The following is a 26,834-nucleotide window of genomic DNA, read 5'->3' on the forward strand; positions in this document are numbered from 1 at the left end:
TTCTCAGGGAGGTGCACTTTTTTTCAGAGATGTTGGAAGGCTTTTCAAGATGACACCTGTGCAAGGGTCATGAGTCATGAACCATGTCAGAAAGGATCCTTATTCGTGGTAGTCCGAATGCAGCTAATACAGTGGACTGTTGCAGAATGAAAACTTTCTGACTGCTGCCAGGATACCATGCACAAACCGGCATTATTCTCTGCCTACAATCACATAACTGCTGGACATTGATGGAACAGAATTCCTTCTGGTTTTGCTAGCAATCCTAAAAATGTTACTTGCACTCTCCATTTGCTGGTCCCCGGTGAAAGAGTAAAATGCAATTAGTTCTATTGAGATAGAAAGTTCGTAGAGTGGGTGACACATGTTGCAATATCTCAGGTTTCTGTCTGGAAAGAGAGTGATGCATAAAGGGCTTCTTCACTGCCACTGACAAAGTGGTCCTGGGCCAGCTTTGAGGTTTTAGCTGTTGGCAGGTTTCAATGAGGATGTAAAATCTGAAGCACAGGGGAGAAGTGAAGTGCTCTCAGAGAATCCTTTACCGATTCCTCGTCCAGAGCTTGTCCTCCTCTGCATAGCCTTTGTTTATTCTACAAGTCAGGTTGTGTTCCAAGGTGAGCACTGTGCAAATGTTTGCACAAAAGCTTTGAAGTCAACACAGTCTCATTGAGCAACTGCTACACCACTCCCTGTAGACTTTTGCAACTTGAAACAAGAAGAAGCACCAAACACCTGTAGAATCATAGCAACAGCTGAAAGAAGTTAACTAACAAAAGACCTGAACGTAACTCAGATGGAGGGGCTGTTCCTGCTGCTCAGCACATGCTCCACTGCATGACATTGTGAGGAAAGGTTAGCTGGTAGGTTGAACATCAAATGGCAGTGGTGGAGTCATATCAGAGTTTCACAATGATTGATATCATGATCTGCCTGCTCTGCATACTTTCAGCAAACATTCACTGCATGTGCACAACACATTTCCCAAAATGGCATCTGGCCCAATTCACCCCACAAGTGAACGGGAGCACAGTGGATGCCATTTTTCAGTATTCAAAAATGGCCAATGATTCGAATTTCCTCACTGTAGTCTTCGTCTTACCTGCCTCGCAGTTTAACTGCTTCATCAAACTTCTTTTCATCCATAGCTTTCTGTACTTCCTGAGTCTAAAATAACAATTTAAGGAAATAAAATGTAAAAGTTACAACTTCAAAACTATTGATATGACAATTGCCATTTACAACTAGAACTTGCTTTATATAGCACCTTTAAGCTAGTAAACATTTCCAAGGCATTTGACAGACATGTAACAAAACAAAATTTGACACAGAGCTGCACAAGGGGCTATTAGATGACCAAAAGCCCGGACAAAGAACTGTGATTTATAGCGTGTTTTAAAAAGGAAGAGACATACAAAGTTAGAGCGGTTTGGGGAATTAATTCCAGGCCTTGCACCTTAGCAGCTCTAAGCATGACCATCAATGGAAAAGGAATTACAGTTGGGGATGTTGAAGAGGCCAGCATTAGAGGTAACCAGCAGGGATGTAGGGCAGAAGTGATATAGAGATCTGAGGGGGCAAGACTTTGGAAACAGAATGAAGGCTAAACTGGGAGCCAAGGAGGGTCAAAACAGGGATGATAGGTGAACTGGAGTTGATGCAAGTTAGGACACATGCCACAGTGTTTTGGACGGCCTCATGTTTAAAGGGTAGAACATGGGCAGCCAACCAGGAGTCTGTTGCTATAATGTAGATGTAACAAAAACCTGGATGGAATGTCTGACTTGCAGACGAACTGAGGCAGGAGTGGATTCAGCGACAGAGACGGGAAACAATGGTTTCCATATTTGTAAAATGTAGCTGAAGGACATTATCTGCTCATCCATCACTGGAAGTCAGACAAGCAGTCTTCCAATTTAGAGACAGTGAAGCAGTTGAGAGAGTCAGGTGGAACAGGATGTCATCAGCAAATGTATGGAACTTGCTTCAGATGACATTGCTGAGGGGCATGGAAGAAATAGAAGGAGCAGTCCTGAGAAAAAATCTCTCAGGGATTCCAGAGGTAACAATGAGAGAGCGGGAAGAGAACTATTGTATCTCTGGCTATGATTCAAAACAAAAGAATGAAAAACCCGAGCAATGGCATTCCCCAACTGGCTGGATGACAAGAGAAGGACTGGAGGAGAATGGTGCGGTTGAAGTCTGCAGAATGGTTGAGAAAATTGAGGAAGGAAAATTTATCGCAGTCATTGCCACAGTGACAAAGAAAGTGACTTGTGACTTGGTTAAGAATCATTTCAGTATTGTGCTAGGGCTGGAAACCTAATTGCAGGAACTCAAACATGCAATTATGGGAAAATTGAGCAAAGATTTGGAGATGACAAAAAAAATTCAAGGCCTGAGAGAAAATGGAGTTTGGAAATAGAGTAATTGTTTGCAAAGACTTAGGAGCCAGGGTGAATTTTTTTGATGATAAGGTTGCATCTGAGGAGATGGAACTTCAATAGATGGCATGGTGGCAACGTAGTTAGAACTGCTGTGCCATAATGCTAGTAACTTGGGTTCAAATCCAGCCTCAGGTCACTCTGTGTGGAACAAACAAAAGAACAAAGAACAACCCAGCACAGGAAACCGGCCCTTCGGCCCAACGAGCCCACGAGAGTTTGCACGTTTTCCTTGTGTCTGCGTGGATTTTCTCCGGGTGCTCCGGTTTCCTCCCACGTTCCAAAGATGTGCAGTTTAGGTTGATTGGCCATGCTAAATTTACAATTAGTGTCAGGCGATTTGCAGGGTAAATACATGGGGTTACAGGAATAGGGCCTGGATAGGATTGTTGTCAGTGCAGACTCAATGAGCCGAATGGCTTCCTTCTGCACTGTGGGGATTCTATGATTAAGATGAGCTAGCATTAGGCACAGGAAGGGAAGTTCAGATGTCAATGGTTTGATTGGAATAGGAACAGCAAAGAGATGGAGCATATGGACAAGATGAGCTCAGAGAGAGAAAGGTAGGCGATAGGATTAAAACTAAAGCAAGAGATGAATTCCAGGCTATGGCAGCTGTGAACATTAAGAGAAGCCTGACTAGATGAGCCAGAGGAAGGACAACTGAAAGAACGCTCTTGATCTATCGGACAGAGAAATTTAGGAGCTCCTTCCACTTGTTGCTGGGCCAAGAATGGAGAAGGCAGGAGTGGAAAGGATGGGATGTTATGGGTCTTTAGATGATGCTTCAATAGTAAGCAGTTTTAGTGGGAGAGAACAAGGCCCAATAATAATCCACATAATGCTATCTGGATGGTTAAATTAGGTGCCGGCCAATGATTTTCAAACCTGCTTTCCTTGGATTTAAGAGAATGGACACAAGAGTGTACCAAGGAGACTGACAAGGGAGAGAGACGATAATGATCTGAATGAGGATAAGGGCACCAAAGGTGTTGCGGAGGATGTGATTTGGCAAATTAGTAGCTACAGAAATATTAACAAATTATGTTCCAATAGTTCAGGGTTATTAAAAATTGGAGAATTAATTGGCTTGAGGAGAAGCTTCTTTTTCCCCAAGTTAGTTTGAAGAGGAAATGGGAAACATGGGTGGGCAGCAATAAAGTAAAATGATTAGAGATTGCCTTATCAGTGTTAGTTACAGTGGGAGTAGTGAGGCCAGGAAAGATAGCAAGATTAAGAGGGTAGTCGCAAACATGGATAGGAAAATTAGTGAAGGGAGAGATTTAGGGAGGTAGGGGAGAGCAGGGAACTCAAGGGAGGGAGAGCAGTAAGAGTTCAGTTTGTAGGTCGAAATCAGTTGAGGGTCAGTGCAAAAACCAAGGGAGGAAAGCAGAGAAGATGGCTGAATGAGAATACTGCAGTGGTTTAATTAGTGCAAACAGTGGAAGGTATGGCCAGGCTTTGTTAGAGAGAAAGGCATCATCACTCAAAGTCAATGATATTGTCCTCAATATGCTATCATCATTTCTCCTTTTCAAACTCAAACAAGCTTTAAAAATTTTCAAGGAACTTTTATTTTAATTAATTCAATTGCACACGCAGGGAAATATCATTGAAAGATTTTTCTGTATTAACACAAAGGGTGGAATTTTACCAGCACGTCCACCCGAAGCTCGCATGATCCTGCCTGAGGCCAACGGAAAATGCTGTTCTCTGAGATTCGCCCAATCTCGTATTCAGAGCAGGCGTGCAAGTAAAATTCCATCCAAAATGTAGGTTTTCTTTAAAGAAAAATGCATAACGTCATCTGCAAAGTCACAAGTTTCCCACGGCATCAAGTTTTTAAAAAAATTTGTTGAGGTGGATAGGGGGATGGCGCGGGGAGAGTATGAACATAACAGGTGAATTCCACAGCTGAGATGACAGTGACAATCCAAAAGCTTGCATAATTGTTCTAGTTAGTGCTAGCCCTCAACCTACCGGATGGCATATGGGTTCACTATCTTTGGATTGTTGGTTCAGTACCATAACCATTGGACCACAGTACAATGTCAAATCATTTATTGATTCCTAGCAATGTTCTTCACACTGCTAAGACTTTGATTCCCTGCACAACAGTGTCGACAGACTGGCTGACTGAGACTGGAGCAATATCGTCAGCCAGCAAAGCATTTCCAACATGGAGTAATAAATTTTATGGGCAATTTTAGTGATTTTATTTAACTGCAGACCTGTCTAAGTTGTGTGCTAAATGTTTAATGTTATTTCGAGTTGTACAGTGAAATGAGGGAAATAAATATGAATACATTTTTAACAATTAACTGCTTTGCTGTTTGGGACAGTCAATTTAGAAAAACAAATCAGAATTGCTAAATATGTTTGTCATTACTTTCTTAATGCCAAACTACCAACAGAACTAACTTTATTTCCATTTTAGTTAAACATTAGAGTTTAGTTGAGTCAACCATTATCCTTTTCAACACAACCTCCCTCTGCTGAGAATGCATGTATTATCTCAGAAGTCACATTTTCAATCTAGAACGATATAGGCCATAAGGCACATGGAAAGACCATCAGCAGAAAACTCCCCTCCCCAACACATATTATCGTGACTTGGAACTACATCGCTGTTCCTTCACCGTCGCTGGGTCAGAATTTTGGAACCTCTTCCCTAACAGCACTGTGGGCGTACCCATACCACATGGACTGCTGTAGTTCAAGAAGCTAGTGCACCATCGCCTTTGCAAGGGCAACTAAGGATAGGCGATAGATGCTGGCCTCTGGCAAGGTGGTCACAAAATATGAAATCCATTAGTTGTCTATTTGTAATAGTCGTCAGCATTTACTTCCTTCCCCCACTTCATTTTCAACAGGTTATGAAATAGATTATTCCCAAAGCTATTCATTAGCTTCCCCTCACTGGCATATTGATGATCAGCATTTCATTCCCACAGTTTTCTGTTATTTCAATTTTCCCAACATTTGTACTCTCTCACGCTAAGAAAAGTTTCTACAAATCCTTTTCAATAAAAAAGGTAATGGGGTAAAAACCAGTAAACCATTGTGGAGATTTGTTGCCTCTTAGATGAGATTTGTTCCTAGCGATGTGGTAGATTTCGACATGGAAATATTCATACTGTATTTGGTCATTTATTGTCACAAGAAAGTTCTCATTCTTAGATTGTTGTATGCAATGATAGTCATACAAATGATTAACAATTTTAGATGTGAAACGTTGCCTACAAATGATTCCTGGAATTAATTCTGCCAAATATGAAATATTTAAGTAGTATTCAAGTTTCAGTGAGAACGAGCTAGCAAACATCTGTTGAAGAAACAATCCAAGCAGAAATAAAAACATTTTTGAAACCTAAAGCTGTCAAAGAAAAAAAATGCCTTGCAACTTGAGTTTTTCTTGCACTATTGCCAAACAAGATCACCTTGCCTGGCCTTATCCAGCTTACCGACAATGCTATTGGCTCAGAATCATTACTTACCATCTGTACACACTCCATTAGGGGAACTCGAATGGCCTGGTTCCCAGACAGTGACACAACACAGGCTGGAGTCGTCACTGAAGCTTCTAGCAAGGCAAGCACAGCTTCTACGCCCATTCTACTGGCCTAGGTTACAGAACATGTACAAAAGCAGAAGTGACTGGCATGTCAAAAAATAAATTACTATTTTTTTAACACCATCAGGGAATTCGAAGTACATATGAGTTAATAAATTACTTTTGAAGGGAGGGAATCTTCATGGGGAAAAAGGCATGGTAAATGGGCTAGTAAGATAATTCTTTCAAAGAAAGGAATCACAGGATGAAAAATGAGATATCCTGTGGCACAACGGTAGTGTCCTTACCTTTGGACCAGGATTTCCTGATTCCAGTCAAAGGGTAAGATGGATATAGAGGGATATGGGCCAAACACAGGCAATTGGGACTTAGCTTAGTGGTTAAAAAAAAAAGGGTGGCTTGGACAAGTTGGGCTCAAGGGCCTATTTCCACGTTTTAAACCTCTATGACTCTAAGTCCAAAGTCAGGACTTGTTGGCCAGCACAGAAGCAGCATTCATAATACAGAACAACAGGCTGTTAATCAGCTTGAGAATTCTTCACTGCTTTCCCACTATTTCCCAAAGGGGAAAATAAAAGTGTGAAAATGTGCTAAAACAAAAAGGCTGAATGGCTTCTTTCTATGTTGCAATATTGTGAATCAGAAATTTCTGAATGGCAATAGTGCACAAACAGATGAGATGAAGGTCCAGCAGCCAGCTCGGATGATGTTAGCAGAGATATAATTGTTAAGCCCACACATCTCTGTTACTTGAACAGTGGTATAGGATTTAAAGTGCAGTTGAGCAGACAGATGAGATTATTTTAATCATTAATTAAAAGAAAAGCAATCAGTGCTGCACTTGAATGTTAATTTTGGTGAAACGTTCAAGTCCTGAATTAGACCTGATCACACAGCCATCTCACTCACTCAGAGGTGATGGCACCACCACCTGAAACAATCTGACGCTAAAGGAAAGGCTATGAAGAAGTTTTTCCAACTAGAGAAATCAATTAGTGCAGGACACCACCAAGATTGAAAGAGCAAAACAAATGATCAGAAAAGTAAACCATAGTCTGAGCTTCTCAACTTATAAATGGAACACTGTCATTGATTTGGAAGACATGTTCTTTTATAATGTCAGAAGCATTGTGTTAAACAAGCACCATCTTTTGTTGGCAGTACTAGACATGGATTGCATTCCCTAAGAGAGAGAGCTCCAACTGAAGTGTTTTAAGATCAATGAATGGAGATATTAAGGTGGATAAAGAGAAACTATTTTCTCTGGTCAGGAAACGAGATTGTAACCTTGCCAGGAAAAGCATCTTCAAATGGGTAGTGGAAATGCATAACTATCTCCTCCAAAATGTTGTTGAAGCCACTTCAAATGAGCTCATAGGACTGATTTTTTTTTTGGTGCAAGTTTCTTAAGGGTTATGGAATCACGGATAGAATGGTAGATGGGTCTAAAATACAGATTAACCATAAACTAATTTAATGGCAAAATAGACTTGAGGAGCTGAATGGCTTCCTGTTCCATTATTCTTAAGTACGTGTAAGAGAGTCAGTACTCTGTCAAAATATCCAAGTTTGTGTAGGGAAGACGGATCAGTTTGCTTACCAGGATTCGATCAAATGCAGAAGGTGTGCCTCCTCGTTGGACATGTCCCAAGATGGTCACACGTGTGTCAAAACCCAGTCGTTTGACTACAAGCTGTCAGGAATTGTTGCAAATGTAAAGTTATCTGTAATAGACTTAAAGGATGAATCTGACAAAACCTGCTAGTACAAGAGAAGGAAAACTCAGCAGAATCAATTTGTATGCTTGTATTTCACGCTTGCACAGTGTTAGTCATATATTTAAGGTTTGCCCATTGTAGCACCATATTCCATTTGACTTAATTTTGCTACTCCCCATAACTAATCTTAACTAAACCTTCTGAAGTCACCAGAACAAAAGTTTGATGATGTACTGAATTAACAGAAGGCTGTAAGATTACAGCCCAAAAGTGAAGATGATCACATTGCCAAGAGAGGTGACACTGGATGAAATACTCCTGTCAAAATGAAAGTCTCTTAATTACTGTTGTCTTTCCTTTAGCTTACTGTCAAAATGTGTTTAACCATTTTGCTCCGTTTCAATTTCTATAAAATCAGTAACATCCTGTGTTTGGGGGGGGGGGGGGGGGGGGGCTAGTGGTGGACTGGTGGACCTTAGAACCGACTTACAGTTATGAGCCACTGTAGCCCCACTTTAGGTTATAATGTTGGACCACCAACAATGTGCCATTGTCCCTGGGAATATTTGACAAATCCTAAGGTAAAATCCGGGTCAGTTATGAGGGGACACAACTTAAAAGTGGAGGATGAGAAGTTTAGGGGAGATTTGAGGAAAAGCCTTTTTTTTAAACCCAGAGGGTGGTGACAGTCTGGGATACACTGCCTGGGAGGGTGGTGGAGGTGGGATAACTCACATCCTTTAAAGAGTACCTGGATGACTATTTGGCACACCATAACATTCAAGGCTATGGGCCAAGAGCTGGCAAGTGGGGTTAGGTGGGCAGGTCAGGGCCTTTCATGTGTCTGTGTCGAAGAGCTTCTTCTGCTTTGTAGCATTCTGTGATACCCATCCACTATCCTTGAAAACTTTTAAATGGAATGTTTGCAACCATCTTCCACCATAACTGCTTCATCGCAGTCTCCTCCAGAGATGTCCAACATTGTAGATGGCAGTCTTCAGCTAATTAAGTTCATGTGATATCAAGAAACAGCCAAGGCCATCAACCTTGGTAACATCCCAGCTGTAGTTGTGAGGCCTTGAGCTTGAGCTGCTGCTATTGTTTTTCAACTAGAAGAACAATGACAGCAGTCACATGGAAATACTTCAGCATGTAAGTTTCACTCCAAATCACACTCCATCTGGATTTGGAGTTATAGCATCATTCCCTCATTGTCTTTTAGCTAAAAGGCTGAAATTCCCTACTTAACAGCAGTGTGGGTAACTCATGGAATCATAGATCATAGATCATAGAACCCTACAGTGCAGAAAGAGGCCCTTTGGCCCATCAAGTTTGCACCGAACACAATCCCACCCAGGCCCTACCCCCATATCCCTACATATTATATCCACTAATCCCTCTAACCTATGCATCCCTGGACACTAAGGGCCAATCAACCTAACCCGCATATCTTTGGACTGTAGGAGGAAACCGGAGTACCCGGAGGAAACCCATGCAGATGAGGAGAATGTGCAAACTCCACACAGACAGTGACCCAAGCCGGGAATCGAACCCACCTCAGCTCACCATCACTTCACAAGCACAATTAGTAATAAGCAATAAAAACTCCCCTTGCCAGGGACACCCATAACCCATGAATGAATTTAAAAAAAAATTATCCAGGTCTAATCTTGCTCTCATCTTTGAGAGTTGCCTCTCAATCAGCTCTCCTGAGCTTATTCTACACATCTTGCACTGATGTTGTCCTCATGTTTACCTTTACTGAAATCCTTATGCAATCCCTTTCTGATATGATGAATGCTACACTTTATTTATTTGATTTCCTAATGTGCTTCCTTTTTCCTTAAATAAAAAAAACAATTCAGCAAACAAGAGCAGTACAGTGGCACAGTGGTTAGCACTGCTGCCTCAGTGCCAGGGACCTGGGTTCATATCCCGGCTTGGGTCACAGTCTGTGTGGAGTTTGCACATTCTCCTCGTGTCTGCGTGAGTTTCCTCTGGGTGCTCCAATTTCCTCTCACAATCCAAAGATGTGCGGGATAGGTGAATTGGCCATGCTAAATCGCCCCTTAGTCAGGAACTGGCTAGGGGCTATGGGGATAGGGAGTGACTGGGATTGTGGTCAGTGCAGATTCAATGGGCCAAATGGCCTCTTTCTGCACTGTAGGATTCTATGAATAAAAGAAGTCTTGGATTATAAAAAAATTGTTTTTGCATGCACTCTGAGTACAACTGAGTAGCTTGGCAGGCCATATCAGCAGGCAGTCACCCTCATTGCTGTGGGTCTGGAGTCACATTGTTGCAAGAACAATGGCTGGATTTCTCCTGTCCCGCCTGCCATGGGAATCAGTAGGCGGGAGAACGAACAATGCAAAAGTCCATTGACCTCAGGTGGGATTCTCCGGCTTTGAGACAAGCGTGGCCAGAGAATCCCACCCAACGTATTTCCTTCCCTAGTAAACTAGGTGGGTTTTCGTTTATTCTCTGTCCAAAGATTTCATCAGATTTGGTTAATCTTTGTCTATATACACGCCGTGTTTGTGAACCCAACTCTCCACTCACCTGATAAAGGAGCACTGCCCTGAAAGCTCGTGATTCAAAAGAATCCTATTGGACTTTAACCTGGTGCTGTGAAACTTCTGACTATGCCCACCCCAGTCCAACACTGGCATACCAACATCATAAAGATTTCATGGTCACTATACAGCTATTAGCTTTTCATTGTGGATTTATTCAATTAATTTATAAATTGGAAAGCCCTCATATGTCCAAAGATGTGCGGGTTAGGTTGATTGGCCATGCTACAATTACCCTTAGGGTCCTGGGATGCGTAGGTTAGAGGGATTAGCGTGTAAATGTGTAGGGACATGGGGGTAGGGCCTGGGTGGGATTATGGTTGGTGCAGACTTGATGGGCCGAAGGGCCTCTTTCTGCACTGTAGGGTTCTATGATTCATATTTGAAAATAATAAACTGTCACAAGAATTATTTTTCCATTTCCTTCACCAACGAAAGGAACTTCAGAGATTTTTATGGATCCTTCTTTTCAGCAATGCAATGAATCTCAGTGTGGGCTTGCATCCAATATTGTTCTCATTTGACATTTTAATTTGGAGGACCAAATCAGTACATTCCAATAGGGTAGGGAAAGTGAACACTATATGACTCAACCGTAACTGAGTGAACAAAATACAAAGCAGGCAAATTGATTCGGTTTGTATGTTAATATAGTAGTAAAGATACGAGCAACCCCTTCATCAGACACGGTTAATAAAACTTACAGTTGCTTAGTCACAAATAGCATCAAAGCACAGAAACATATGTAATTAAACATGCTCAACCTTGGCGGTTATGTTAACCAATTTTAATTTTTTTTTTGGAAAGTCCCAAGCATTTAATCCTTTTTAAGTTAGAATAATATTGTTGCCACTTGGCTAAAGCCACCTTTGTTAACCCAAGGAAATGTATCCTTTCTACATGCCCAGTTTATAAAGTTGCCTACAGCAACAGATGAAACAGACACTTTCAGTTGCATTCCACTATGAGAACTGATAAACAGGATTAAAGAATCAAGAAATGTTCTTTATTTAAAATTATTGAAAACTAACATCTACGCAATTAAAGTTTGCTACAGCCTTAATCTCTAAAATAGATCATCTGTAGCATCAAGAAAAAGAGTGCAACCAAACAGAAGTACACAACTCTGCAGTTCAACTCCTGCAGGACCACATTATGCCTCTGTTATAGTACCCAACAACGAAATATCTCATTACCTAGAAATTCTCAGACTATTGGGAGTGAAATACTTGCCGCTATGCATTATTAATCGCTACATCAATTTCATCCACATTGCAGAAATGCATTTTCTGAAAAAAAGTAACTAAATTGTGTTTTGGATGAATGCACTACCAATAGTCCGAGAGGAATGGGATATTTGAACTCAGTAGCTGTAAAATGATGGAGGCTCCTTCTCCAATTTTGTCGGCAAAATAAGAAAAAACTACCAACGTCATACATCCAATCTCTGCTCCTTCCCCATGCAACACAGGACGTGTGCCGGAGAGGGGAAGAGAGTGCAACAGAGGACACAATTACAACCTCCACATCCAGCATTTAACAAGATCTTTACTACATGCAGAATTTTATTTTGAGGATCAAATTTCTCAATCTGGATATACGACACATGCACGTGCAATAGAACCAGGAAGTTCTGGAAAATCTCAGAAGGTTTGGCAACATCTGTGAAGACGGAAACAGAGTTAACGATTCAAGTCCAAATGACACTTCTTCAGAACTCTGGCGGGCAATTCTCCCAGCCCACTGAGCTGCCAAGCGAAATAAATAAATCCCAGAAATTAGTGCAGGGTCGTATTAATTATTAAAATGAGAATTTGCATCTCATTAGCAGTCCCTGGACTGAAGTCTGCGGGCTCATTACCACATCCCCCCCACCTCCCCCGGCCAGAGTGTTTCACTCCAGCGGGGATTACAGTAGCTCTCCACTAGCGGGGGGATGGCAGTTCGACCCTGCTGGAGAGGGGTCAGGGATAAGTGGGGTGCTCTCTGGGCATTGACAGCCTAGCCCCTGGTACTCTCCAAGGGGTAAAATGGTAATGCCCAGAGGGCACCTTGGCACTGTCCACCAGGGACTATATGGGGGCAGGACCTCTAGGGGGAGATCGCTGGGGGTTCCTGCTGCTGCTCTGCACTCAGCAGGGATAGAGGAAGGCCAGCAGTCAGGGCTGGCCATTGGTGTAGGGTTGAGGGTTGGTGGGTCATGACTGCAGGTGTAGGGTTGAGGGTTGGTGGGTCATGACTGCAGGTGTAGGGTTGAGAGTTGGTGGGTCATGACTGCAGGGATGAGGGGGAAAATTGGGTGACAGGGGCAGGATACTGGAGGTCAGGGATGCAGGTAGGGGAGAAAAATTGGAAGATTGGAACTGTGCGAGAGGGGATGTAGGGGTTGGTCTGTAAACGTCTGGGAGCCCAGCGATCGGGTGAGGTGGGGCGTCACATGGGGTTGCAGGGCTACTCTCGCTCTGAAAGAAAGATCGGTGCCATGCACATTGTCCTGCTCAGTGCTATGCTGCTGGCCTCTTTAGCGAGAATAGGCCCTGCCCAAAAGCTTTTTAATGGGATTCCACTCCGTGCTTCTTTCTACGCAGATGCTGAGAATTTTTTTTCCAGCACTTGCTGTTCTGATTTCAGATCTCCAGCATCTGTGATATTTTCCTTTTATTGACACGCACATGCATTTTGGAACCAATTCAAGCTGAACTACTCATAATCTTGTGCCCATGCCAAATCAGTACACACACAAAACAGATCATCTGTAGCATCAAGAAAAAAGAGCGCAACACAGCAAAAAGCAAAAGAAAAACAGCAAGCAAAAACAGGAATGCTAAGAGTCAAGCTATCGAGTGAGTGGGGGTACAAGCGGCAGTAATGTTGCAATTATGCACAAACACTTTCCAGATGCAAATAGGATAAACGGTGGCATTGCACCAGTTGGTCAGAGCAGGAGCTGTACCACAAGGTGGTCTGTACTCACATCCTTAACCAAGTTAGAGGTTATAGGTTTGTTGTTACAGTCAATTGCACCTTCCGATACAATTATGATATTCAATCTTTTCATTCGGGCACGGTTCTGAAGAGAAAATAAACAACACATGACATTTACATCAAAATTCAGGCATCAGAGCACCTTCTGCCATTATAGTTTCCTTCCTAGGAGTCTTCTTAGAATGGAAATCCCTGCAATCTCTCCATTTAATGATTTTCTTTTTAGGAAGAAGAAATCCCACGGTGTGAAAGTGGCAACTGCATGCAGCAAAGTACAAGAGTGCACCAGGAATGAAACTACTGGCAGCCTACGTGTTCCATGTCTGTCTGATTTTTTTAAATCTTTTGCCCAGGTACTCACATCCTTAACAATAGTGGAAGAAATTGGATTTCCTTTTCTGTCAATGGCTCCTTCTGCAACTATGATAATGTTCACCCTGGTGCCCTGGGAACGGTTCTAAATAACGCACACAGAAATACTGGAAAAATGAAAACTGTTATTTCAAGGGATAACCACCATTAACTTATCTTCAAAGGTTGGTCCATCAAAACTTTCACATAGGCTCTACGTGGTTTGAAAATGCATGTGCAACATTATTCTTTTGCTTCTGATTGTTTAATTTATCTAAAATGAGATACTAAAGGTAGGGATATCATAATCGCTCAAGTGCATAAATTTCACCCTAAGCATTGTTCACCATCATATCTCGATCAGCAGCTGAATAATTCTTTTTGCAGGAATACTTAAAATGAAGGTAAAAGATGCTAGTTTTGAAGAAATCTTGATCAATTTACAATGCAGGTACATTTACTAGCATTCTACAAGCAGTTGGAAAGGATTTTAAAAAACCTATATTAAAATCAGAATTTGGCTAAGGAACATCGGTGCAGAAACAGATCAACTGCTTTTGGGGATTCTGTAAAACTGATAAGCAGCAAATAACCAAAAACAGAAGTCATCCTGTATTTAACAGTAGCTGGCATCTTACAATGATTCAATGTGAGAGTTTCTCATCTTGATTGGGTAATCAGGAAAGCGTGAAAAAAGATTGGTGTGGGATTCTCCCAAAAAAATTCAAAGTGCCAAATTCACGTAAAAACTGACATAATTCCCACTGTTTTTTTTTCAAGCAGGATTTTCAAAATGAGTCTCTCACAGTCTGAGCACTGCAGAATGCACTAGTGAGAATCTCATTAGAAGTCAGGGGATGGGACCTATTCCCGCCCAAGAGACTGGCAGCATTGTGCTGAACGGGCCACTCCGCATGCACCGATCTGTCAGTGGCAAGATCGGTGCATGCGCAGTAGCCCCACAGTGCCAGCCTCCTGATCACTGGGCAACAATTAAACTACTGGGTGTCACCTCAGGAAGTTCCTCAAATATCTTTTTGACCCAAGAGATATCTGCAAAATCAGCAGTAGCAAAGAACTTTGCAGCAACTTAACGCTTATTTCTATTAATCACTGGGAAGAATCCCAGGAATCATAAGAAAGTCTGAACAAAATGTGCTTTGACAAATGAAGCTAAAAAAAAAGTTTAGACTACGTAGAAAAACTTGGTCATAACAAAGAACACTGATAGTACTCAGAAAGGCACCAGCAAATTGAAGACATCAACAAAGTCTGATGGTTAAAAGGGCTAATTCTGTATCAGGCTATGGACTGTGGGAACAGCAAAGAATAGGATGTGTAGCATGGGAGTTGATTAGACAGTAGTTGTTGCTATGCCCTGACCAGACAGTAGTTGTTGCTATGCCCTGACCAGACAGTGGTTGTTGCTATGCCCTGACCAGACAGTGATTGAGCATAAATCCCTGTGTGTCATGATCCTGAGAAAATTATGACCCCTGACAGAGGCTCAACTCTTTAGCATTCATGACCAAAAAGACAGAAATTTGATGTGTGAGGTACTATTTTGTAGTGGAGTTTGCTACTTTGTGGTAACTTGGCAAAGTACAATAAAGCAGATTTGTTGCATAATAATTCAAGAGTTTGAGTGTCTTTGTCCATGGCGTCAGTTGAGGGCAACAATAAAGAAGATTTTTGAATGTGTAGAAGGTGTGATGCAGTTTGTAATTCAGTCTAAAGAAGTTGCTGATGAGTGAGAAGGGTAGGAATTAATGTCAAGGGAGCACAGCTGGCAGTGGCTAAAAGTTTTAGCACTGGTCTTTCTAATGTTCACCTGGAGTATGAACTTACACAAAGGTGGTTGTGAGAATAAAGGAAGTTGTAGAGAGTTATCATTAGGAGCCACCCACATTAACATTGGAGCAAACATCATGCCTGCAAAAGGACACGTTGAAAACTAATACTGACTTTAAAGACAGATATAAATGGACATGTGGAATAATCTTCCAGGTACAGTGGCATGAGTGCATCATGATCTATTTGCACTGATGAAATGTGAAGGCCCAAACTAGCTTCTTCACTTGTAATTATGATTTGGCAATATCATCAAGAGTTAATATATGAATGGGAGAAGAGGAGAGAATCAAAGAGATGGTGAACAATTGATAGATACAAGTGACTTTGTAACAATCAGGATTATTATAAATGTAGGAGGATGACACTGAATATCGAGAAAAAAATTAACTGAGAAGGATCAATAAAGATTAAAATACATTCTGAGAAGGTATTCATTTCAGAGGTTAAGGTGGCCTCCTAGATAAATAGATTGGGAAAAAAAAACATATGTCGGACTGGATTTTAACAGAGCCAGGGTCACTATCGACCTAAACAGGACGCAGCCGTCCCACCTCCATTTCCAATAAATTTCATTTTTGCCATCTGGGGAAAAGGAGCAGAGCATGAATCACACAGGAGGGAAACACAAACTCAGGAGGGCTATTTGAACTTAGAGCGGAGTTCAAACAGACCCCATTTTAGCTATCACAAGGGTCTAACGTACAGTGTGGGAGTGGTGAATTCATAAAATAGATGTTAAATTCTCTTGAAGAGTGAATAAGATCTGTTTACTTGTTAAGATCTGAAGTTTAAATCCCCTGCTTTTTAAACTATTAAAAAAACTGGCTGCAGCTGTCAGTGATTCTTACAAAAAACTCTGCTGAACTGCTTTGATTGATATGCCAGGTGGTGTAGTAACTGTTTGACTATTTGAATAGTTGTGGGGCTGAGAGGGTGTGAGATATGAGAGAGATAGGCTGGGATTCTCCTGACCCACTGCGCTGCTTGGGTCGTGCAGTGTGCTGGAAACATCAGTGGGTGGCCTGTAGCAGTAATCGCAACAGCCGTCCAGCTGATCATGGGTCTTCCAGGCCCATTTTTCCCACGCAATCAGCCTCGCGCCGGAAATCAGCATGGAACTGATTATCATATGATTAGAGAACCCGGGACGTAGTCTCCGGACCCATTAGTGTCTCTCCTACGCCATGATGTGGAGATGCCAGCGTTGGACTGAGGTGGGCACAGCAAGAAGCCTCACAACACCAGGTTAAAGTCCAACAGATTTGTCTGGTATCACGAGCTTTCAGAGCACTGCTCCTTCATCAGATGACATCACTTGATGAAGGAACAGCACTCCAAAAGCTCCTGGTAACAAATAAACCTTTTGACTTTAACATGGTGGTGTGAGACTTTTTACTGTCCCCTATGCCGGGTGAGGTTTGCGCCAACGGAGTTTGCAATAGCTCCCCACCACTGGGGACCAGGCATGCTCACCATGCTGGTGCTGACAGAGGCTGTTCAGCTCCTCTCACCACCTCCCTCCCCCTCCAAGAGGTTGGGGCAAGGGAGAGGTGTCCCTTGTGCAGTGCCAAGGGGGCAGACTCAGAGGTGGTGGGGCCTCCTGGGGTGCTGATCAGTGGTGGGTGGGGAGGACAGAACCTGTGCATACTGTGCAATGGGATCAATGGGAAAGGGAGGAGCAATTGGAGCTGACCAAGGGGAGGGAGGAGGGGAATATCAGTGCTGGCCATGGGGGGCTGGCCCAGTGGGAGGGGGATCAGGTAGACTGGCGATTGGGGTGTGTTAGAAAGACATCAACAAGCCGGCGATTTTCGGGGGGACGGGTGAGGCAGTTTTGGTAAGACATCGTGAAGCCGACAATTGGGAGGCTGGCGATGGGGCTTTAGCGCGCTCGCACCGATCCCCTCACAGACAGATCGGCTGAGTGGTCCACTCAGCACAATGCTGCTGGCCTCTCCAGATGAGGAACCACTTCCCGCTTTCCGGTATGAATCTCTGTGAGGCATTCTGTGATGCACAGAGTACCAGAGATTCGTTAAACTAAGTACACCCAAAAAAAGGGCGGAAAATTCTCCTGTTTTCCTATCCGTTGGGAGAATCCTGGCCATAGTGCTCTGAAAAAACTGGGCAAAAGCCCTAAAGAACCAAGGTGGGCGTTCTAAACCAGACCACCTCAGTAGTTGCCTTCCCCAGTGTCCTCAAAGCATTTGCTTCCAGGGTTGACAGGCCCAACTCCATCACCTCTCTCTCCATGGAGAGAAAATCTTGCGATTTAGGGCATTTTTAAAAATAAAATCCCAGGCAGGTCTGCAAGTTGAGAAATTTCCCAACTCAGGTTAGCTGCCTCCATAGCCAAAATACAGCCACTGGCTTCAGATTGCACTGCTGCATCACAGCTCCAGGGACCCCAGGTTCAATGCTGGCCTTGGGTGACTGTCTGTGTGGAGTTTGCACATTCTCCCCATGTCTGCATGGGTTTCCTCCGAGTGCTCTGGTTACCTCCCACACTCCAAGGATTTGCTGGCCAGGTGGATTGGCCATGCTAATTGCCCCTTAATGGCCCAAGGTGCGTAGATTAGGTGGATTATCCATGTTTAATGCGTGGGGTTACAGAGATGGGGTGGGAACCTGGGTCAGATAATCTGTTGGAGAGTTGGTGCAAAATAAATGGGCTGAACGGCCTCTTCTGCGCTGTAGGGATTCTACGATTTGTATTAACTCCATAATTTCAAACATCTAGCCATTATTGTTTTATTGTTTTTTTTCAAGGTCCCGCAGCTGGCCAATGGCAAACCGCCTCTGCATAAAACATCACAGGGTGTGGGGGGGGCAGGCAGGGGGACAGAAAACCTAGGGAACTATATCCTCATTTTGTATTGAGATTGATCTTTCCTACCTGTTGTCGACAAGGAGAATTTCACATACTAACTCTCACCTCACCTACACCCAAAATCTCTAGTTATTGGCAGAACAACAGAATTTCAATTACACAGTGAAAAGTTAATCCAAAATGGTCACAGTCTAATCCTCTGGTTTATATTACCCGTGACATCTATTGCGTAATAAGCTTAAGATATGTATTGGCTATCTGATATACAGTTTGGCACGTACACAAAATTCAAATTTAATGCACCTACAAGATCTAGGATTTCTGAAATGCTTTACTGAACATTTTCAGCAACGTCACGTCATGCTGTAGAGTGTTTTACCTCTGAGAGTTTCTGGCACAGCTGATCCTCCCAGCCATCTCCTGGAGGACTTTCAGGAATGAAAACCCAGTCTGCCCCACAGGCCAAGGCACTTACAAGAGCTAGGTACCTAAAAGCAAGACATGACTCACTAAATTTCAATTCTCAATTCAAAAGCAAAGATTTCCAATAACGCCAATCACATTGATCTTAAAAACTACCAGTCAAATGTCACTAAAAAAAAAGTTTGTTTGCTCACCCACAGTGTCTGCCCATCACCTCCAGCACAAATGTCCTCTGATGGCTGTTAAAAACAAAATGTTGAAAGAGTTACAGTATTGAAGACTTCATATTTTCTGTCTCAAACATCTACTGCAGCAAAAACCTGAATATTATTAAGTATGTTTCAGAATTTCAAAATAGACCTAAAAATCATTCTTCATGTTTTTAAAAAAATGTACGACCATTGTCATAAATATGACATTCTATTTTTCATGCAAATGTGTGATGGGGTTAGTATTCTCCCTCATCCATCGACAAAAACACACACAATTGCCAGAATTTTACCAGCGCACCCGCCTGAGTCTCGTAAGATCACGCCCAAGGCCAACAGAGAATGCCATTCCACGAGCCTCGCCCGCCCCGATTTCAGATAAAATCAGGGCGAATGTGTTGCTCAACTTCCCTTTGACAAGTTGAAGAGGTAAATTTAGACTCTTGCATCCTCATTCCATCTGCATAGAAACATGCAACAAAAATTGGGAATTGGTGACACCTTCCAAGTGAGATTTTTCCAGCCCCTCACTCATATTTGCCCCCAGAGGTGACTGAAATTTCAGCCCACGGAGCATTTGAAGGTCCTGACCTTTGATACATGAGTACTATTGCTGTTTTCAGTCTACAATGACAGAACGCCTGCTGCCAGACCACACCTTCAAGCTCAGCTGGTGGAGGTTGAGTAAACATGGGGACAGTGTGTTTCAAAGGATCACGTGCTTGCAGCTCCTGAGAACTTTTCCTATTTGGCATTGTTTATCATTATTAGGCAGCACAGAAATAGCTTTGTTCTAAGTTGGAATTCAAAAACAGTGACAAACCTTTCCTAAACAATTAGTAGGAATCAAGAAGACTGACCTTTCAAATTATGCACACATACCAGGCATATACTTTGAAAAGATAGCATTAAATATTCTTTAATTTAAATAAGCTAAAATTAATACTTATTATAAATAAGGTATGGCAGGTCAATTTGATAGACTTTCCTGCACCATAAATGAAAAACATCAACCAACAACAATACATGAACATTTATTTTATCAACAAAGGCAATAAGGGGAAAGAAGTAGGGTACAGATCCTACAAATTTGTGCCCAAATTGTAAGTACCTGTAGCATTTTTTTCTGCACTTCATATCAGGTAGTTGCTCCCAACCAGCTCATGAAATACAACAGTATCAAGTGAACAGCATTTAAGTGCAGAGGTTCCTCCACTGTAAGCAAGCAATTAACAACATCTCCCCAAAGGTTGTAACTATACTTTCCTTAATATAAAATTAGGCTCCAAACCAGTAAGCACAATTATTTTTTATTGCTAGGAAAGGGTTGCAGGGGAAAAAACTACTGACAAGACTGAAAACATCCAGGGAGAGAAAAAAAAGAGAGCTATTGAAACAGATTTTTAAATGAATGCGATGGATCGGAGAGGCAGATAACTGAGAGCAATTGTGCTTAAGATGGACTTAAGGCTCCAAATGGGATTTCCACTCAGCAATGCAGAAGGATCCAGTCTCAGCCATCGTGGTGGACTGAGAGTGACAAGTGAGATGGGTGGGATGGAGAAGGAAAGAGGGGGGATGGATCACATGATGGACTCCTTATCCCTCAGCCCCCACCCACTGGGGCTACTGGGCCACTATTGTGGGTTCTGGCTGTCCACTGTACAGGGTTGGCCCTTCAAGATCATGGCCAGGCAGCTGTGGCCTTTTTTTTAAGAAACGCAGCAAGAAAGATTTTCCTGCTTGCAATTTTAGCTCGGTAGCTCACACCTTGGCTGGTGAGGCTGCCTATTGCTAGATTTTGGAGGGGCTCCCACTGATCCTCCAGCACCGAGGGCCCCTCCACTATCCCTAATTGGATAGCAAGCCCACTCCTCGGCTTTAATTGGCTGCAGCTTTCGAAATCCCAGTGGTCATGCTGAAAGTGTACCGGGGCCCAGAAGTTGCCCATATTTCCAGTTCCTGACCCCTGACTGAAAATTCAGATCTCTGACCTTCCATCAGCATTTCAACTCTAATCCGACTCTCTGTACTTGAATGGGTGACACTGGGAAACTGCAGGAGGAACTTCAACAATGTGCAGTTTCACCCAGCGAGACTGAACAGGAAGAAAAGTATATTACCACATTCAAAGTGTATTGCAAAGTATGGAGTCATTGTCAAATCCAGAGCAAGTGTACAAGACCTTTATCTACAACCAGAATACTGGAACAAGTTTTGGTTCAATACAAAAGGAATGGACAAGGAAGAGATTCACATGAACACTAGCACGACTGTGGGGTCTCAATTATGTAGGGAGGACCTTGAGAAGTTAGGAATATTTCCACTCGGGTTGGGAAGATTAAAAGGCAACTTGATAAACGCATTCAGGATTATGAAATATCCTGCTACGGTCACAGTGATGTTATGACAATAATCACTACTTGTTATGGAACAATTCATACGTGCCTTTCAAGCTATGCACAATGGGGTTAAGTTGAACAGCAGAACCTGTGATCACAAATATTACTGGTGATCACTTGAAAACACTTGTTTACACAGCAATGAGCCTCGAGCCATATTTAATATTTTTATTTCACTTATTAACACTCTGAATAAATGGACAATTCAACACAGTGCTTGTACCACTTAACAGTTGTAATTAGTGGTCATAGAATCCCTACAATGCAGAATGTGGCTAATTGGCCCATCAAGTCTCCACTGACTCTCTGACAGAGTACCTTACCCCCAACACCAGCACCCCCCCCGGCCACCCCCGACCCTATCCCTGTAACCCCACACATTTACAATGGCTAATCTATCCAACCTACACACCTTAAGACACTAAGGTCCAAGTTAGCACGGCCAACACTGCCAGATTTCTGGTGCCGTGATTTTTAATGAGATTCATGCGTGCATTCTGCAATGCACGGAGTGTGGGAAATAATTACTGGATTTACCCCAGTTTTTACACAAATTCGACACTTAGAATTTTTTAGGGAGAATCCCACCTCATATCTTTGGACGGTGGAAGAAGACCCACCCAGATACAGAGAGGACGTGCAACCTCCACAAAGAAAGTCACCCAAGGCTGGGATTGAACCCAGGACCCTGACACTGAGGCAACAGTGTTAATTTGTGCCACCGTACTGCCCATCAGTTTGGCAACACTAAGAAAAAGAACATTCTAATTTTCCTCAAATGCTTAGAAGTGGCAACTCTCAAATGGCTGCTATGGAGAGTATTAAAGGTCCTCTTGAACTGTGATTAAAAGAAATGTTCTCAACAGGTCTGGAAGCTGTCATAAAACAATAATCTGCCAGGCTCCTGTGGAGAACTGACACACGTCAGATAATGGCAGGATTGTCTATGAACAAAAATATGCAAGCTTCGAGAAAGCTAGCCAATTCAAAGCTGCCTTCAAACCAAAGTAAATTAATATAGCTTCAGAAATGGAATGTATAAATTATGATTTTTTTTAACCTCAAGCTATTGTAATAGCCACTTTCCACATCATTATTTTATTATATAAAGGGTCCGATTCTAACATTGGTAGAGTCAGGCATGATATGAGTAGCACAATCCGTGCCCGTCTCCAAGCTGGTTCCCCCTTTACTAAGGCCTGAAAATGGCTACGATCGGGACTGCGCTCAAAACGGGCACGACGGCCATTTAAATGCATTTGTGTTTGAATTGACTTAACGGACTTTGCCGGTCCATTATGCCAATATTAATGCCAACTTTACCAGCACTTCTCCCTTTACCACCGCGTTCATCCGTCCAGAATCGATGCGAAACAGACATGCTCCATAGAATTCCAATTCGGGTGCTCAAATTAGTGAGGGGGTAAGTGCCAAGCATCCGATGGCTCTCTGCTCGAGATCGGTTGGGGAGGGGGGTGTGGGGCGGAAAGAGAGAAGGTGCCACTCTACTTGAGATCAGTTGGGGACGAGGGCGAGAAGAGACCCTCTACCTGAGATCAGTGAGGGGTGAAGGGGAGAGGAGTCTGGATAGCAGGAGAATGGAGGGATAAGAGGGTCAGTAATGTTGTGGGAGTGGGGCAATATCTGTGGGGACCAGGGGGAGGCATTATCCATCCCGGGAGGGATGTACCCAGGGAGCAGCAGTCTATCATTTATTTTTCTGTGCATGCGTATTGGAGGCATTAAATCGGAGCTGCAAGATTTCAGGGGTGCAAAGCCCTGCCCACAGACTTCTGCAGCGCAACTCAGAATCGCGGATTGTTTTTGGAAGGCAGAGTTGCGCTGCAGAAGCCTGTGGGCAGGGCTTTGCGCCCCTGAAATCTTGCAGCTCCGATTAATGCCTCCAATACGCATGCACAGAAAAATAAATGGGGACGTCTGAGAACGGGTGTAAATGTCAGATCTGAAACACTCCCAGTTTCAAGTCTGCCCAGCACTTAGACTCAAAATGGTAAAATAGGGCCCAAATAGTCAGCCATAGCTCAGCAATGGCATCCTAATGGGTCAGAAGGTTGTGGGTTCAAATCCCACTCCGGAGACTTCAGTTCAGGATTTGGATTGAAATCCCTGTGCAGTGCTGAGGGAGTCTCTGTTCTTTTGCTGAGTCAGTATATCTAGCCTGCCCTCTTAGTGGATGTAAAATACCTCATGGCACTCTTCAAAGAAAAGAGGGAGACCTGGAGGATCAAGGGAGGGCATTCGGGGGCAAAAGAAAACACGGTGGCAACAGAACAAATGACCCCCATCCTACTGTCTAAGGGCGGCATGGACAAGTTGGGCCGAAGGTCTTGTTTCCGTGCTGTAAACTTCTATGACTACTGTCACAGAAGCTCCCTGTAATTGCTGGAGGTGAAGGTGAATGGTAGAGGGGAAGGAGGTCTATCATCTGGTAACGAATCATCTTTGCTCCCGGCCTTAAGGAGGACACTGATTATAGTGACGCCTCTCCAAGTCTAATGGAGATGGCACTCCTGATTTTCCATGTGGGCTTTTTTTGATCTCCCACCGTAACTTCAGACATCAGGAAAACTGATTTAAAATGTCAAGGATATTTTGGCCTTGGAGGGAGTGCAGAGGAGGTTTACTAGGCTGATACCGGAGTTGAGGGGGTTGAGCTATGAGGAGAGGCTGAATAAACTAGGCTTGTACTCGCTAGAGTTTAGAAGAATGAGGGGAGATCTCATTGAGACGTATAAGATGATGAATGGGATGGATAGGATAGAGGTGGAGAGGCTCTTCCTGCTCAGAAAGGACAGTAGGACTAGGGGGCACAGCCTCAAAATAAAGTGGGGGGGGGGGTGCGGTTTAGAACGGAGTTGAGGAGGAACTTCTTCACTCAAAGGGTGGTGAATCTCTGGAATTCTCTGCCCGTTGAAGTGGTGGAGGCTACCTCGCTAAATATTTTTAAGACGCGGGTTGATAGGTTTTTGATAAGAGAGGGGATTAAGGGTTATGGGGAGAGGGCGGGAATGTGGAACTGAGCCACGACAGATCAGCCATGATCTTATTGAATGGCGGGGCAGGCTCGAAGGGCCAGATGGCCTACTCCTGCTCCTATTTCTTATGTTCTTATTATTAGCACTATTTGTCCAAGGCTTCTATGAAACTTCCACTAGAGTTACAGCAGGAGATCAGAACAATCCTTTGCAGGAATACATGGCTGAGGAGGTTTGTTAAATGGGAGCCGAGCCATTATTATGCCAACAGCAATATATATTGATGCATGCACTTCAAAGCATCCTAGTGGAGGAAGAACCTTATGATGGAGTCCAGTCAAACAATATTCTGGCCTAAAATAGACTTGATTTCACAAAACAAAAATCCTGCCATACAATTTATTGGTGCATTTTGCAACAAAACAATCAACGCATTTTTAAAAATGAGTAAGTCCAAAGATTTGTGGGTTAGTTGCATGGGCCATGCTAAACCGTCCCTTAGTGTCCCAGGATATGTAGGTTAGAGAGATTAGTGGGGTAAGTATGAGGGATTACAGGGAGAGGGCCTAGGTGGGATTGTTGTTGGTGCAGACTCAATGGGCCAAATAACCTCCTTCTGCACTGTTTAGGGATTCTATGAAGTTGACCATGAAATTGCATACAATTTTCACGGTTTCCATTTGTAATTCTACTGGAAGACTGGGAAAACTCTGCAAAAAAAAAAAGACATTTGGCATGACATGCTTAATGCTGGGCGTTCACGTCTTTCTTGTAGGTTGCCCACTGGAGTTAAAACAGGTGACTCTCGAATGCAGGTTACTTTCCACTCAGACAATTCAGACAGGGGTAGAGCAAAAATAGAGACCATTAATACAAGATAGCCACCAAAAATAAGTCAAACGGGGCAACTTCTTTACCCAGTATGGTGACAGTCTGGAACTCACCACTACAGGTAGTAGCTGGAGTGAATAATATTGATGCATTTAAGAGGAAGCAAGATAAACACAGCAAAGAGAAGGAAATTGAGGGTTATGCTGGTCAGGTTAGATAAGACAAGGTGGGAGATGGTTCACATAAACTCCGTTATGTACTAATTGAGCCAAATGGTTTGGACTGATTGAGCCAAGTGACCTGTTTGCATGCTGTATTTGTATTTTCTATTTAAATTCTACACAATTAACTTATCAGCGAACAGCTAGCGCTAAGCGGACAGCTTTCTTTTTCTTTCCTAGTCTTACCTCTGAGCAGTGGTCATGATGGCATCCACCACTTCAATAATGCGGTGCAAAGCAGAGTCTGTACCAATGGTCATATCTGTCCCACAGAAATCATTGTCAATCGACCCAACCATGCCTACAACGTTTAAGTAGTTGTATTTCTCAGCTGTTGCCTTATCAATTTCATCTAAGAAGGGGAAGAAGGAAGAAAGCGTGACCAGAAATCATTTGAACATTTCAACAGTCAGGACCAGTAAACACCAATGCAAGTAATTCGGAATACCTTTCATCCAATAACACAATAACAGCAAGAGCTGTCTGTTCTATGAAAGTAATGTCAGTTTTGTGTCTTGCTTGAAATTAGTAGTGTGAGTGACACTGACTGGATCGAACTACACATGACAGTTACCCTCTAGATACATGAATAAATTTCCAATTTCAGAGGAATCAGATTCTATTACAAATAGATGTAGCCTTAGTATTAATGAGGACACGCCTGGTTCCCCAGGGCTCAGAAAATTTGGGATCTAAAGGAAGGTGAGAATTGGTCCCTATTCAGCAGTTAAGTATTTTTTAGAGCACATCTTGTGGGTCAGGAGACCCTGGAGTAATTTTCTGCCAACCCCACCAGCTAATCTCACTTGATTGGCCTCTTGCCCCATCGATCAGGACTTTAGCACCCCCTCCCCCCAACCGCCTCTTTCAAGCATGATCGTCAGGCAAACCCATGATCTTCTCCTATAGACCACCACCAGAAATCTCTCCTTTCTAGCACAACATGCACATCAGCCAAGCAAAAGGACAGTCATAGAACCACTATATTGGACATACTGTTGTTAACGAGTTCCTGCAGTAGTCCTTTCCAGTCTTCACGGAAGAGATTTGCACCAGTTAAGCTGCCATCGCCACCAATTACACATAGATTTGTTATGCCACGCTTTACGAGATTATAGGCAGCCTTTTTACGACCCTCGCGAGTACGGAATTCTTTACAACGAGCACTTCCAATAACTGTCCCACCCTGAAAACGAAAAGCAAAGTTTTCTCGTAATCCTCTTCTGATGTTACAGTGAAAGTTCAGAGCAACCACAGAGGGAACTCAAGGAGACTGTTCTCAAAATGTACAAGAGGAGTCAAATCCTCATCAATTTAATTGCTTTTCTCTCTGCGAGTCACGTTAGATAAAAGAGCAAAGAAAAAGGAATAAGAAAGGTAAAACGAGAATATGAGAATTGGTTCAAAGCCCAAAAGAAAAACA

At 43.0% G+C, this 26,834-nt stretch overlaps 1 protein-coding gene across 4 annotated transcripts in view; it reads right to left on the reverse strand.

Annotated features, from left to right (window-relative positions):
- The window catches only part of LOC145358429 (ATP-dependent 6-phosphofructokinase, platelet type-like), a 123,693-nt gene that overhangs the window by 45,346 nt on the left and 51,513 nt on the right, over positions 1-26,834 (reverse strand). For 2 of the 4 annotated variants that reach the window (XM_080212503.1, XM_080212522.1), the window contains exons 4-11: positions 26,408-26,597; positions 25,598-25,763; positions 18,947-18,991; positions 18,709-18,817; positions 13,284-13,379; positions 7,616-7,708; positions 5,939-6,064; positions 1,100-1,164 (exon numbers count right to left, since the gene is read on the reverse strand). In XM_080212503.1, coding sequence (XP_080068629.1) covers positions 1,100-1,164; positions 5,939-6,064; positions 7,616-7,708; positions 13,284-13,379; positions 18,709-18,817; positions 18,947-18,991; positions 25,598-25,763; positions 26,408-26,597 — 890 coding nt within the window. Of the gene's footprint in view, positions 1-1,099; positions 1,165-5,938; positions 6,065-7,615; positions 7,709-13,283; positions 13,380-13,655; positions 13,752-18,708; positions 18,818-18,946; positions 18,992-25,597; positions 25,764-26,407; positions 26,598-26,834 lie in introns of all 4 variants that reach the window. The other 2 variants (XM_080212532.1, XM_080212513.1) reach the window with 2 other exon arrangements.

The sequence above is a fragment of the Carcharhinus amblyrhynchos genome, chromosome 2, assembly GCF_965287045.1.
Source record: "Carcharhinus amblyrhynchos chromosome 2, sCarAmb.v2.hapA, whole genome shotgun sequence".
NCBI lineage: Eukaryota > Metazoa > Chordata > Chondrichthyes > Carcharhiniformes > Carcharhinidae > Carcharhinus > Carcharhinus amblyrhynchos.